Genomic DNA, 15,285 nt, shown 5'->3' with positions numbered 1-15,285 from the left:
AGAAGGCATTATAAACGAGCATGAGTCACTTTAATGTTTTCAATTAATTACTGCGAGCACATTGAAATGCATGCTCAAAACATACTTTCCCTCTCGTGCCAGCTTAATCAATATTGTGGCGTATGTCTTTGTCTGCGGTCAATTTATATTCATGCTGCCTATATTGCATTGGCCAAAGCACCTCGATATCTACCTACCAATCGATTACGTCACTTCCATCCTACTGTTGATGACGCAAAGGAAACACTTTCCGGCACCGATTCGGATTCGAGTTCACGCCAAAGCAAAGTCGTAGACACAAAAGAGACGCCCTCGACGAATTCGCATCTTTTCATTTGATTCGAGTCGGATATTTCGGGTGAAAATGTCCGCGTGTTGCCAATTTACATTGGTCTAAAGGCCGTTTTACACGGGGCACGGAATTGCGCAGGATAGAGCTGCATTGATTTCTAAAATGTGGAATTGCGCGAATGCATGAACAAAATTAGAACAGGGGCTATTTTGCCATCTGACGTCCACGCATTCTCGCATGTGTTCTAGCAATTCACCGCTTTAAACGATGCAATTTTTACTGCTCCTTCGTACACACGTCATGTAGTGCAAGTACGTGCCTCGTGTAAAATGGCCTTAATTATACATAAAATATAACAAATAGAATCGGAACAATCGGTAATAAAATGTATAAGGAGTGATACCATTTATTATTAGAGATGTGCAATAGAGTAAAGTTTTTGAAGACTTTCGGGGATAGATAATAGAAGGGTACTTCTTTGAGTGAAATATACCCAAAGGAAGACTTCAACTGCGAGAGTTCAACGTTAGGAGGAAAGGAATTAAGAAGTAAGGGGAGGCGCAAAAAAAGTGAACGTCGACTGAGCGATAATCTGGAAACTGGTTCTATGTGGGCAAACAGGGAGTGGTTGCGAGTAGGAGAGGAGAAGTATGTACTCGTAAGAGAAGGGAGTTCACTCGATTCGTACAAGTAGCAGAGATAGGCGCGTACGCCTTTGATTTCTTCAGGATACAAATTCGTTTCTTCTTTAGTTTGGGATGGATCCCTAAGTGCCGCCACCAGCTATTTCTTCTGTTCCTTCGCCTTGACGGAGTTTCATAGATGACGCGTCGTGTGACGTGTATCGCAAACACGATACATGGACATCATGACGTCCATGTCTCGTGTCAGCGGAAGCAGATAAGAACTGGCAACCCGTTTTCGTTCGTCCACTCACGATTTCATGACCGCACCGAAGGCGCGTTTGAAATTGCCGGCCAGTTTACTTAACCAACGCATTTTAGGGCATATGTATGTTTTGGCGGTTTTGAGCGTGGTTTTTTTTAAAGGAAACTTTAATCAAACTATTTGACAATTGAACCATAAAAATATGCATGAAATATATCTCATTAATGTAATCCAACGATTTGATCGATGAGTTTTACTTTTTTTTAGGAAAATCCTCCAAAATCGTTGGCACATTAATGGCTGAGCCAGTATTCGCTATTTAGTGGGCCCTTTCCGCTTCTATAGCGGCGAGGGTATTCGCCGTCCCTCCCTTCAAACCCTATCCCTACCCCAGAGGCGTCGTCGGGCTCCTATCGCGGTGGCGCCTCTATCCTTTTTCCTTCCTTTCCAAACCCCTCCTCGGGAGCGGGGGCGTATCAGTTAAGTTACTGGGTCCCGGTGTGTTTGTAATTAGGGACTGTGCGAGACTCTCGACCACACGAGAATCTCGGCAGCCGAGACGAGAATTTCATTTCTCGGCATTGTCGGGACGAGACTCTCGGCGTGGCGAGAGTCTCCCCTGTGTCGAGAGTCTTGACGGGACTCGAGAAATCTCGACTCCTTTCGATATTTCTCGACACCCGTCGAGACTCTCGGGAAAGGCGAGAATTTCAAATGAGGATCACCATCAGTCGACAATAGAGCTTTGTTCGCGTCGCTGCAACTTCTGCACTTTCCTGCACCTTTCTGCCACTTTTGCGTTCGCGTCGCGGAAGTTGCAAGTGACGAACGCTGTTCGCGTCGCGGGTGCGGGTTCAAAAGGTGCAACTTTTATCTGCACCTTTTGCACCAGCATCGGAGGTGGAGCAAAAGGTGCAACTTCAGGAATCATGGGTAATAACAGACGAAAACAGGCGGAAAGCAAATGGCCATGATAGATAATTGAAAGGTATTTCACTTTGACGATACTTTTTCGGAAATAAAACACCTGAAAATACATCTGACTGGGTGAAATACTACTAATAATAATTTTTTAAGTGGTTAAATAGTAAACAAATGCGAACTTATAAAATATAGTCAAATGAAATGGATGTTTCTCATTAAACGTAGCAAATGTGCTTATTTATTTGAAAAATACTTTGGTTCTAACAAAAATCACCCATCAATAAACTTGTTTTTTTTTAATATTCGTTCCCGTCGTCGACTATACTTTTACTTTAATTCCCGAGAGAGACTGATGCCAATCCATTAACAATTCGTATCGTGTGCATATTCTTTTCTCATGAATGAAACAGAATCGTAAGTGGATCCATGTAGTGTTGTCGAAATGACAGCTATACCAATTTTAGACAAGCACAACGAATTACTCTTTGATGAGGATGGAGTGGTATTTTTCGTTATGGTTGGCTATATAGTGATTTATGAAAATGATTTTTTGCCACAACTGACAATTAAAATTATGACTTTGAATAGCTTAATGTCTTTCACATCATCAACCTTTTCAATGAAATGCATTGATACCCCGTTAGTTCGATTAATGAATGTTAATTAATCTTTCTGCAGTATTGAACGAGCTTTTCATTATTTTCTAACATGATTTCTACGAAATAGACGGTCGTTTACGAGGATGAAAATACTATCTCAGATTCTTGAAAGAGTTACTCTTGGGAATGCAGAGGCAAAACTTATGTTGTATATCAACCCTGAGGCCATTGAACCAACGAACCACTTGGACCAATTTGTATGGAATTAGGCAGACACAAATACTCTTTCATTCATATGTTCAGTAGGTACGCAGGAAATGCCAAACGCAAAAATATTCGGACAATACCTTCCAAATGACCGAATTGTCTTTGGTCATTACACCTAGGAATTTTACGGACCTCTTCGTGTTGCCGAAAAATACGAACGAGATTAGCAAAATTGTTAGTTCCAATTGCAATAGTCACGAATCCTTTTAAATTCAGTAAAGCAAGATCAATTCCTCGAGTACCTTGGTACGACGGTGGTTTAAACAATGGATCAGTGTTCGATATATTTTCCATTAAATTATGTGCATCTTCTCCAATCGCTATAGCGATAACAACTTTTCCAAGTTAGTTTGCATTGAATTCAACTAGGCTTGACAAAATGACAGCAACTGCTATTTTAGATGGGCGCGATGAGTTACTCATCGATGGAATGGATGGAATGATGTCTTTTGTTATGGAAGGTACCTATCATATTGGAAATAATCTATCAGTGATTTTTCATTTAAATTACTACCTGTGAATAATGAGTTATTAATTTCCACATGGAACCTTATGCAATATTACACACTCTTCTATATTATATTGCATTGCTATCACCATAGGCTAATTTAGAGGAGGGGAAGTAATGTCCACTCTTGGTTATCCCCGTAGAAATCATGAATTTGCATTCATTTTTATCTTTTCCCTGTTAAGAGTGTAGGCCTTAATTATTTTCCACCATATACTTCCATTTAATAGACGGTTCCACCGTGATTAAAATAATGGCAAAGTCAATTGATAGAAACAAGGAGTTCGTGACGTGCAATCTGGGGAATCAAGTGGTTAAACTTGTCATTCCCCAAAAACTTGATGCCATAGTTCAACCGGTTCAACCTGCACTTATCAACCAGGCTGATCAGTTTGTGTGGGATGAAGCTGCAACAAAACTTTTTTTTGAATCCTATTTCGTAAATAAAAATAAATCTGGCAAATGTTTTGTACAAAAAAAATTATTTGAGTTAATAGTATCTGACATGAAATCACACGGATATAACGTCACTGGAATTCAAGTAAGCAATAAGTACAAATCACTAGAAAGGGCTTATAAAATGCATGTATCCACCAATAAAACAGGAAGAGGGCGAAGGGTCCTTCACTATGAAACGTAAGTAGTTTTTTCCACTCTGATCCTTAGATCCTTCAATTATTCTCTATTGCAGCTTAAATAAATAAGGCTATGCAAATTTTTCCCACAGAGAAATCACACAAATGTTTGGAAGGAAACATAATATTGTTCCAAAGGTGTTGTCAGGTCGACATGGCCTAATTGCTAACACCACAGTGTATCCACCAAAGTCAGTATATTTGGTTTACATTTCAATGAATGGAAAGGTAAATGTTGAGGGAAATAATAACTGCTGAGCATTTTTTTAATGTAGTGCTGTAATTGTGAATTCTGATGATGTGGATCCCAGCCCATCTACTTCAGAAGGGCACAGGGTGCAAGAATTAGTCACTCCCAGTGGAACAGGTGCAGGGCGGCCAAAAGATACACCCATAAAGAAACGAGATGGGAAGATGGCAATGGCTTTGAAAGCCCTCAAAGAGGAGGTAGCCAGGCAGGCTGAGGAGCAAAGGCAGAGAGACATGTTAATGCTCGCAGAAATAAAAAAGAGCAACGAGCTAAAAGAAAAAGCAAATGCACTAAGGGCAGAGAAGAATCAGCTGCTATCTAAGCAAGTCATTTTGCTACAGCACCTACTCAATAAAGAGAGTTAATGTTGTTTTTCTTTCTTTTATTGTATTTCTCTCTCTGTCATTTCATGATGAATATCATGACAGAGTCGAAACCTAGCTATAGGAGTGATTCCTGGCTTCCTTCACTGGTATAAGGCTCAACCATGTGGAAGTTAATACTCGAAAATTAAAAGGAGACTTCATTGATTTCCACTGATTTATTTCGCCTGTACGACATGTTTCATTATCAATTACTTGATAATGACCTCTATGGTTCGAAACATGCCATACAGGCGAACCCTGATAAAAATAAACTCCTCCATTGAGGAGAGGTCTACCCTCCATTGAGGGTAAGGGTCAGCAAGGGTACACGAAGGGTATTTTAGAACATTGGTGGGTACGCCCTCTCCTTCCTGGAGTGTACGGGAAGGGTTTGGCCAGCCTCAATGAAGGGTACAGGAAGGGTGGGACTAATATAAAAACTAAAAATCCATAAATTAGCATAAAAATTAAAAAAATCGCTAATCAACTAAATTAAACGAATGGGGATGAGTTGCAACAGTGATTTCTAAAGTTATAGGGCAGAAAAAAACTAGCTCTCACGTGGTCCTGAACCCTGGACCTGCCTCTTGAAGGGTTATGAACTAGAGATTTAACATTCTCAGCTATTTTTTTTTAATTCCAAACTTTTTATTACAATCACTAAACATAATTCGAGGCACTTAGTGGAAGATGTTTCTCAATGGAAGTTATAGTACAAAATCTTAACGATGACTACTAATTTCCGGGTTCTCCAGCCGCGTCTGTCGTTTATGGTTGACTACAGTTTCGGAAGCCATCCTGCTTCCGTTTTCAGGTCGAAGGTGAGAAAATCTTAAGATGAGATTCACACCTGGGCCTATGGGGAAGAAAGCTGTGACTTTTTTTTACCACACCTATTTCGTTTCAGAAAATAAGATCGGCATTCAAATACCGAACATTACTCTCGCGATGTCTCATAGCCAGCCATATAAATAGGCTGCATCCTAAAAATGTGAATGAAAGAACTTCTAAATGAGCTTTTTTTCACACAATTATAGAAGCTATTGTGTGCAGTGGCGTAGTCAGGAATTTCGTTTGGGGGTGGGGGGGTCCAAAACCAGGTGGGGAAAGTTTTGAAAAACAGGATAGTAAGTATTGGGTTTCAACTTATTCAAACACTTTTCATAATCGAAAAAAAACTTCAATAGTCAATTAAATATTTTTTTAAATTCATTATTTTACAATATTTTGATTTCTTTTATGAAGGAAAATGATGGTGTTTTTATATTTCGGGGGAGCGGAGGGTCCGAACCCCCCGGATCCCACCCCTGACTACGCCACTGAATTTGTATATTATTGTTTCCCGTAAGGAAATTTTAAAGATTAGTTGTGTAGCCCGTCTACCTTTGCTTTCAAAGACTGCTTACGTTCTTGCACAGACCTCAATACTCTTTAGCAGGTGAAAGTAGCTAGAGGAGACACTTTCAGGATATGTTTTCCTCAGTTATAAATGCTAAGTCCCAAGGAAGGGTACACGAAGGATTTTTCTACCCTTCCCTTACCCTTAATGGTGGGTAGAGGAAGGGTTGACGGATGGTAAGGGAAGGAGTTCCAAGTAAGGGTACACGAAGGATTTTTCTACCATTCCCTTACCCTTAATGGTGGGTAGGGCGTGGGTTGTGCAAGGGCAACTACCCACCATGAAGGCTACTATACCCTTCCTTTGCCCACCATGGTGGAGTTTATTTTTATTAGGGAAATAAATCAATGGAAATCGATGAAGTATCCTTTTAATTTTCAAACGATTCCTGCCCTTCCCCACCATCTATGGAGATGTAAAAAAATTCTTCTTTTTGATCCATTCAGCTGGAATTACTGTTTAAAAATTTGCGCCCCTCATTGCCAACTGTCTGCAAATTTCGTCTCGAAGAATTCTCCCCCCCTCAGCATCAATTGGATCTCCATAATTATCAACGACTTCATCTGGCCGGTTCTGAAGGGCTTCTGCATCCCTATCTGGATGATCCTCTAGCAGAGGCTCATCAAACCCATCCAAATCTTCAACATCTGCAATGTTGTGTAAAATGAAGCATGCATGGATGGTCTTGACCAGCTCTACCATGTCCCTCCCTTTCAGATGGTAAAGTTGCCTGAACCTCTGCTTCAACCATCCAAACGCATGTTCAACAGTTATTCGCACACTGCTATGTATAAAATTAAAATTTCTTTGAGCTCTTGTTTGATGGCCATTATCCCTGTAGGGTGTTATCATAAACTGGGAGCATGGATATGCACTATCACCCAGTAAGTAACCCAGACCTGAAAGATTTAAGGAGCACCTAGTAGGATTTTGAAGTCATATTTCCAAGCAAACATTATGTAAAGAAAAGATTATACAATATGATATCAGGAAAAGCCAATGCAGCAGTTAAGATTAGTATTGAATCAAAATTTCAACGGAAACAAACCTTGGCAGTAATTGGGAAGCTCTGGATATATGGAGCTATTCTTAAAAACTCTGGCGTCATGTACAGACCCAGGATAGCCAACAAAAACATCAGTAAACTTGCCCTTTTCATTAACTATAGCCTGAGCCTGTATAGAAAAGTACTTCTTTCTGTTAATGTAGGATTCCGGATCTTCCACCGGCTTATCAATTCGGAAATGTGTTCCATCTATCAAACCTATGTATTGAATGAAAATTTTAATGCTGTTCTCATTAGATGCAGCACGTAAATGCATTAGGTTTTTAATATTATAATTCATTACCAATTACGTCAGGGAAGCCTTTTCCCTCTAAAAAATGACGCTTGGTGGCATTTTTCTCTTCGTTCGAAGGCTCCTTCATTAGAATTGGAGCCATGCCCAAAATGAAGTTATTTATTCGTTTAATAATGCAATTAAGTGTGCTGAGGCTAACATTGAAACGGTCTGCGACATCTCGGTAGCCAGCAGCCTCGTGACCGACGAACCACAAATAAGCTAAAACATGCTTCTGGGCACTCACTGGTTCAAAACCTCCATGGCCTGCGAAAAAAACTAAGAGTATATTGACAACATTCTACACTCAGTGGAAGAACTAATATTAACATATTAAGTATGAGATCGTACCGTGTAAATTCAAATATTCTTCAGACGCTTGAAATTTAGCGATCAAATCACGTACAGTGCCCTTCTTCAGCCTAAAGTGCATTATAAATTCCCTATCACTGTATTGAGGAATTACCTCCTCCACATATTGGGGAATAGTAGTTCTCTGTTCAGGTTCCACAGCATTAAGAACAACGTTCAATGCTTGTACGTTACCTATAATAGAAGTAATAGTAAGCAGAAGATGGTTTTTAATCATGTCAAGTACGTATTTTATTGAATTTGAAAATATAAAAATTTACGGAAATTCCACTAAATTCACCGCACTGCCACCGTATTTGTAAAAATAGAGATATTAAAATTCACAAAAGTGGGAACGAGATTGCTAAATTAAAACTTTTAGAGCCCATTGCTTAGACTTGATCGGCAGTTCATGGATCGTAGCTACGAAATGGCACACACTTCAACACATGGATACCACAGTCATCAGAAGTAATTTAAACTATTGTTATATACAATTTATCATAACTGCAAACATTACTTTGTAAGAATTTACAAGAAAGATGAGATATTATCGAAATAATACATTCAAAACGGAAGGCACTATTCGTTCCACAACAAACATATGTATATAAATAAATAAACATGGATCAATCTGGGCTAATTACAGCTGAGTATCGCAATATCTCATCACCTCTAACACGCGGCCTCATTAATTCAGGGATGATATCGTTATCTTCATCAGAAGAATCATCTATTGCTCCCTCCAGGATATTCCTCAACATCAATTCACGCGCCATATTTGACACTCGGCCGTTCGCTTCGCAATAATGTTCTCTCTTGCACCTTCCGGTTTCTTTCTTGCACCTTCCGGTTCAAGAAAGTGCAGAAGTGGCAGCGACGCGAACAAAGCTTAGAATTTACAATGGTATCTTTTACGGATTTCTTAACAAAATAAAAATATTTCGTTCAATGAGTTTTATTATAAATAATGGATTCAAAAGCAGATTTCCTTCTGCATATGAAAAGCTGGTGCACGAAAGTTTAAAAAAATATACGTACGTATTAATTTTGTAGCGCATCAGTCAATAACTCTTAATCCACTCTCTCAAGTTTTGAGCTATAGATGTGAGGTTTGGTGCGTTTAATGTGAATTCAATGCCATGATGTCATATTTTGCCAAACACTTTCCTCACTATTTTTCCGTTGGTCACTCTCACCAAATTGACGCAAAAAAATTAAAAAAATACTAAGTTTACCTCGATAGCTCACCAGGGAGAGCAGCAGGTCTGATAGTGAACGTGCTTATCACAGTTAATGGCAGGTCTACGTGGAACGTTAGCTTCACGAATCACCTCGGCCCGTTCCCCTTCCCACATCGACTCACCACTTTATTTCGGCACACGGCCTATTATCCTCCATTCTATCTTTGAAGTTCCCTTCCTCCCTCATTCATGCTCAACAAACGTGAAAAAAACAACTTTCCGAGCGTTCCCTGACCGCATGGACATCCACACCTCCTCCACAAATCTCCCCAGACAGTTTCCTCCCCACCATGTGCGTCCTTCCCTATCCGTTCACTCTACTCCGTAAACACACACACACACACATCTCGAACGGTTGAAATGCAAATCAATCAGAGACAACTTCTTACCTTCCTGCAATCCGGCATGACGTGGTTAATCGAAGGAGTTCTCCATGACGGTGAACGGATTTCGACGGGCTTGCGTGTACGACAAGCAATCTCCGCGAGCTCTGCTCATCATCCAGTAACTCATTCATGTTTAGCTGATCATTACGCAAACAGGTACTTTCCATTTAGTTCATTGATGGCGGAAAAATCATTTCCTTCTCCGTCATTCACAATGATGAGGAAAAGCATTCGACTGCTGCAGTCAATATAGTTCCTTCGATTGCGCTAAGAGATGAGATCTACCGCCGTTAACGTAGACACGCTCCCGAAAGATTCAACGTCAGCAACGTAAGAATGCGTTGTCGACGAGATTACAGTTTTTTGACTTTCGACAGGAATGACATACTAGCAATGACATATTTTAACTCTTCCTCCAAACTTTAAACCACACATCGTTGGCGATTTTAAAAATCATCATAATGAAACGTTAACCTGTATAACTCGAATCAAATTAAAACAAATTACAAACGCAATTGTCCTGAGTAATAACACACGAAGAAAAGTCGGAAGCGAGGAGACGCACCATTGCTTCGAAAATCAAATTTAAACACATTATAGACACATTTATCATGAGTAATTACTCATGAAGAAAACTCGGAAGCTACGATACGTACCGTTACTTCACAAATTATAGACACAATTATCCTGAGTAATTACTCAGGAAGAAAATTCGGGAGCGATGACACGTACCATTACTTCACAAATCAAAGTTACACAAATTGCCAACATAATTTAGAAATATTCAGGGGGAAAAGTCGGGATCGACGACGCGTACGACCAAACGCCACTGTTTCCATCGCATTACTCCCCTTTTTATTTATTTTCGCGTCGTCAACAAGATATTTTGTCAATTGTTAGCTGACTGCAATTGTTTTCTCCCGTCGTCCAGGAGAATTGTTACAATAACTTTACGTGGAAAGGTCCAAAGATTGATGGAATTTGGGTATTTTACTTGCAATCTGTTAAAAAAACGTACAAAGGACGGTTTGAAGACCTAAAAGCAGCCGTGAAGACAAAGGAATAGTATTTCGGCAGAAATAAAGAGATTGTCTGAAGGTCGAAATAGATTCATCGCGTAAACCGTGGCTAATGGATTCAATAAATTCCCATAATTATATATTTATCTTTATGACAGACTATGTATAATGATTATAACTTGATAATGATAAGAGAGTCGACCCCGAAAGGACTTGTGCTGATAAATTAACAATGTCAGGCGAGATGCTGTGGAACATAATGATTTAAAATGAAGCATGCAAAAGATATAGTTTATTTCCATGTTAATTTTGACTCGTACAACTATTTTTGACGCATTCTATTGTCATCTTCACAGTTCCCGAACATGAGGTATAAAGGCGTCGACATTACATCCACATAATACCCCGCGAGACACCTAAAGGGTGTTTGGCAAGGGGTGATCAATCACCAGCATGCAGCATGCAAGAGAATTACCACATGCGCACCACACTGTCATAGAAATACATTACTACTAACAAATTATACTTGCAAATCCATGTAAAGGCAAAACTCGACAACTACTCATGAAAGCAATCTGCCTAGGAAGCAGGAATATAGAATCATGCTTTTAGAAATAATAGGAAATTTCAGAAACATGCATTAACGAATGTATAAGTTAGTGGGCTTAAGTACAGATCCTTGCCCTTCCTTTGGTTTTCGGCTAGAAACTCGATAAACCTTAACCGAATACAATTAGGTACTAGTCCCTTCCTTATGTATTAAATCGGTCGTCTCCTGAATTTCTCATTGATTCACTCGCTTATAAACTCAAAGCCCAAACTACTCAATATAGAACCATTCAGATGTCAGGATATAATCCTTTTGTCATGTTTGGGCGAATTAAGAAAAAATGTTGCTATAAAATATTGGGTTTGTTTTATCCCATTAGTGTTAACTGAACGAGTGCGAAAAGGAAATAGAAACCAAGAGATAAAAAACAGAATTACGATGGGAAGAACTCTCATAAAAGCTCGAAATTCTGAAATCGATCATTAACAGTGTATGAATGAGGACATTAAAAGAAATGTAGCAATAATTTAGCAAATTTTAACGTTGTTTTCGTTAAATTGCTAGTCTTTTATTCTTAATTGAATATTTTTGCACTCTTATGTATGATGAAACGTGCTTAATCATTTTTATCATATTTTCAAATAGACTTGATAAAGGAATATAAAAGTTCTGATACGTTGGCCTTGTACGTTTATTCAATTGATTGAAAGAATTAAAAAAACATACATTTCAGGTAAATAGCATACAGATATAATGTAAAAGTGAAGAAGATTTTATTTATTTGCGTGTCCATGACAAGGTATGATTTTTTAGCCGTTAAATGCTTGTAAAACATCGAAAATTCTCCCTGAAAGCTATCAGCTATTGAAAGGAAGAACTATCATAAAATCTTGTCTGGAGCATGCTTATGTATAAATCTGTTTCACGGTCGACAAGGAGGAACTGATCCGTAATAGAATACTATGGACACATGACTCTGAAGACTTTCACGGTAATAATGAGTGTGTACTGATTACTATTTAATAGCAGCTGCGTCACTCTCAATCCATCTTAGAAATGGAAACATAGTTGCGGGACGAAGCCTTCAACGCGTATATCACTCTCTCGCGTGAACATTTGAAAAGCCGCCGATCCGCCTATTATCTAATAATGGTAATAATAATGAGACGCGTCCAATCCAATTAGTGCTGACGTTGAGTGGATGGAAGTGAATTATTAGCACGATGTCTTACTTCTACATGTACATTCTACCCCGCAAGCCGCTTCAATAGGCCTGTGGCAGGAGGTGAAAGAAAACCAGTCGTTAAGAATTAAATAGGAAATGCAAAGACGAAGTTCCGCCTAGCATTCATATTCATTAATAGTAGGGATGGACGGATCCAGGATTTTTTTCGGATCCGGATTCGGATCGGATCCTTGATTTTCGGAGCCGGATCTTTCGTATTATTTGGATCCGGATCTCCGGATATTTTCGGGTCCAAATGCATTTTTAATTTTTCATGGATATCACAAAATTACTTTTACAAAAATATAAGTGGTATAAGTAATTGTGTGATGTCCATGAAAAATTATAATGAAATATCACAAAGTGAATCAAGAGTTAGTGAATTTTGTTCCAAATGCATTTCCAAATTCCTGACGCTGAGATTCCCCCGATGATTGTTCAATCTCTTGGGAAGAGTCACACTATGTGCCAGTCGTATTTTGCATTTTAATTTTCCACGGCTGAAATTCTCCTACGTAACCTCGGCGAGAGCTTTCAATCAAAACGGTTCATGAGTAGGACAATATTCGCATGCGACGGCGCATTCGAAGAGAGAATCGGAACTCTTTCCACCCTTATGGGGCGTTGCATTCACTGAAGCTATTATTTAAAATTTCGGATCCAGTCCCGATGCCTTCCGCGACTTTGGATCCGATGTATCCGATGAAGGGCATTATCCGCGGATTTTTAGATCCGAGGTATCCGATCCGACCATCCCTAATTATTAGCTTTCTACATTGTTCGGGAAAAAAAAGAATCCCCATGCACATTCGTTCGGCAAAATATCTCTCTAATACCTATCTTTCCGTGGGATCTGGAAATATAGTGGGTTTCTAATATCTCTCTGTCGCTTTGAAATATATCCATTCTAAATTGCCCTAGTAATCTTAGCCTGGAGCGCAGCAATTAATTTTTATGGTATGATAAGGTGGTGGCGAGTGACGTCTTGGAGGTAGAGGCGATTATCTCTCTCTCTCTCTCACCTCAAAATCAACGGCCTTATATATCCGCGGATGGTCCGGCTGCCGGTGAGTATATATAGTACCACCTCTTCAGCGGCGATGAATTTACGCAAAGTGCGTAAGCGGGACAAAAATGACGATTCAAGTGTAAAGGGACCTTTCCAGTGTTAGTGAAGGAGAATTAGAAAGACAGGTTTCTAGTGAGCGCGTGCAAAAGCACTCTAAAATTAAGAAGACTAAACCTAGCCGGCATTGGAAGCCGGGAACGGCCCTGATTGGCCCAAAACATTACATTACAAAAATACAATTTTATCATGATTTTTCACTATTATTTGTTTTTTTTTTGGTGCATTAGTATGCATTTTGTTCATTTTAATTATTTTTTTGCACATATTTTGTCAATTTTATCATTTTTTTGTTTTGAACAATTTTTATATATTTTTTTGTTTTAAGTATTTTCATTTTTTTTCAAACCACAAGTAACACATATGGCATTAACAATAATAATGATTTGAAAGAAAAGACATAGGAAAGAATTCGGTATTAGCGAATTAATATTTCTTTTGGAAGTCTGTAGCTTTTGAAGCGTTTGAATTGTACAGGGTAATCCTATAGTGTCTTTGTAAGCGGGTTACGTGAAAGGGAGTTCTGAAGTCTCACAGCTTGTGACTTAATGAACTCGTGTATTTTGGGTATTTTGTGAGCGCGTCTTATTTCTGCAATGGTAATGAGTTTGCCCTTCATAATGATACAACTGACCTCCTCCCTCTACACGGAAACGCTTTTTCCGTTTGGACAGAATCACTCGCTTAATTCTTACGCTATCTCCAAGAAATTTTCTGGGTGAGCACAGAAAAGACCAAGTTCAACATTAAAATGATTATTTAATAATCATTTAATTACATCTGAGAAAAGATAAAAGCTATTATTCTGAGACGTTGATGAAAATAATTAAAATCGAAAATGTAAGTTGATCTAATTATAGCTCGTGCAGTGCGGTGACTTCAGGAAGATGGCGATCAATAGAGAGCGACGTCATAATCGCCTCATTCTATCCAACCATTCACTAGAAACAAAAGAATCGTAAAGGAGGACAAAAACGCCAATTCTATTAATATTAAAGCTATTCAATCGAATAACAGTTTAATCGCGATTAATCACTATCATACATCACTATCATATCTTCCACATTGAGATCATAGCATGGAAAATCATTATAACCCATAAATAAATTCTAAAAGTACTTTTTAACATGGAAAAAAATTACAACTATTTATCAAAGGAATAACTTGTACCTAAGTGAAACGATACATTAGTATTTGAAGTAACTACTGGAGTTAAACCACGGTAGAAAAAATGAATTCACAAATTAAGCGGAACCCAGTGTAAAAAAAATAAGTAGATGTTCTCACAAATAACCAGCACCAAGGCTGTAAAAGAAAGGAAAAAATACACATGTTGCGAGAAAAAGAGTTGGTATGAATGAGGAGACTGAGCAGCGCCAAAATGCAACCTTGGAGAGGTCCCAAATCTCGCCGATCAGTTGAGACTGGCACGAGGCTGGTTTGATTTCATTATCATTCAGGAAAGGGGGTTGAGTGCAGGGAAGTGGTCCTCTTGTCATTATGGGATCCGCGTGGAGGAACGGGCGACATCTGGGATGTTTCGCAGGGAGACTTTGAATGGATACAAATGAGCAGCACTACTGCTGAAGGTTCGCCTTGAGTTTGGCACTCGTGGCTGCTTGAATGAACGTCGAGATGACAATTTTGAAGGCCGATTAACTGGAATAGTGGGAATCTGAGATGTGCCCAGTTGGAAATGAAAGACTGCAACACTTAAAATGGATTCTGTGGTCTCAACTTCCTCTCAACGTTGAATATATGATCGTTTTGACACTATTAGTGCCATCCAGGGGCGCAGCTAGGAATTACGTCTAGGGGGGGGGGGGGTTTAACGCAACTAATACTGGGTTGTAGGTGGTGTGGAATACCCAATAGGGTAGGCGGGAGGTGCAGGGGCACTACTCCAGAATTTTTTTT

General features: G+C 39.1%; 2 protein-coding genes across 2 annotated transcripts in view; one reads left to right on the top strand and one right to left on the bottom strand.

Moving 5' to 3' along the window:
• Positions 1-15,285, top strand: part of LOC124156538 (sialin-like) — a 102,196-nt gene that overhangs the window by 53,494 nt on the left and 33,417 nt on the right. The gene's annotated exons all lie outside the window — the stretch shown is intronic.
• On the bottom strand, positions 6,522-8,047 carry LOC124156539 (putative nuclease HARBI1). The gene is made up of 4 exons (XM_046531138.1): positions 7,819-8,047; positions 7,477-7,734; positions 7,176-7,391; positions 6,522-7,026 (listed from the first exon to the last, which is right to left on the bottom strand). Exons 1-4 carry the CDS (start codon positions 7,898-7,900, stop codon positions 6,587-6,589), a joined length of 996 nt encoding a protein of 331 aa, XP_046387094.1. The 5' UTR covers positions 7,901-8,047; the 3' UTR covers positions 6,522-6,586.

Source organism: Ischnura elegans, chromosome 3, assembly GCF_921293095.1.
Source record: "Ischnura elegans chromosome 3, ioIscEleg1.1, whole genome shotgun sequence".
NCBI classification, from domain to species: Eukaryota; Metazoa; Arthropoda; class Insecta; order Odonata; family Coenagrionidae; genus Ischnura; species Ischnura elegans.
The sequence above is the reverse complement of the archived record's forward strand: the minus strand, read 5'-3'. Positions and strand labels throughout refer to the sequence as shown.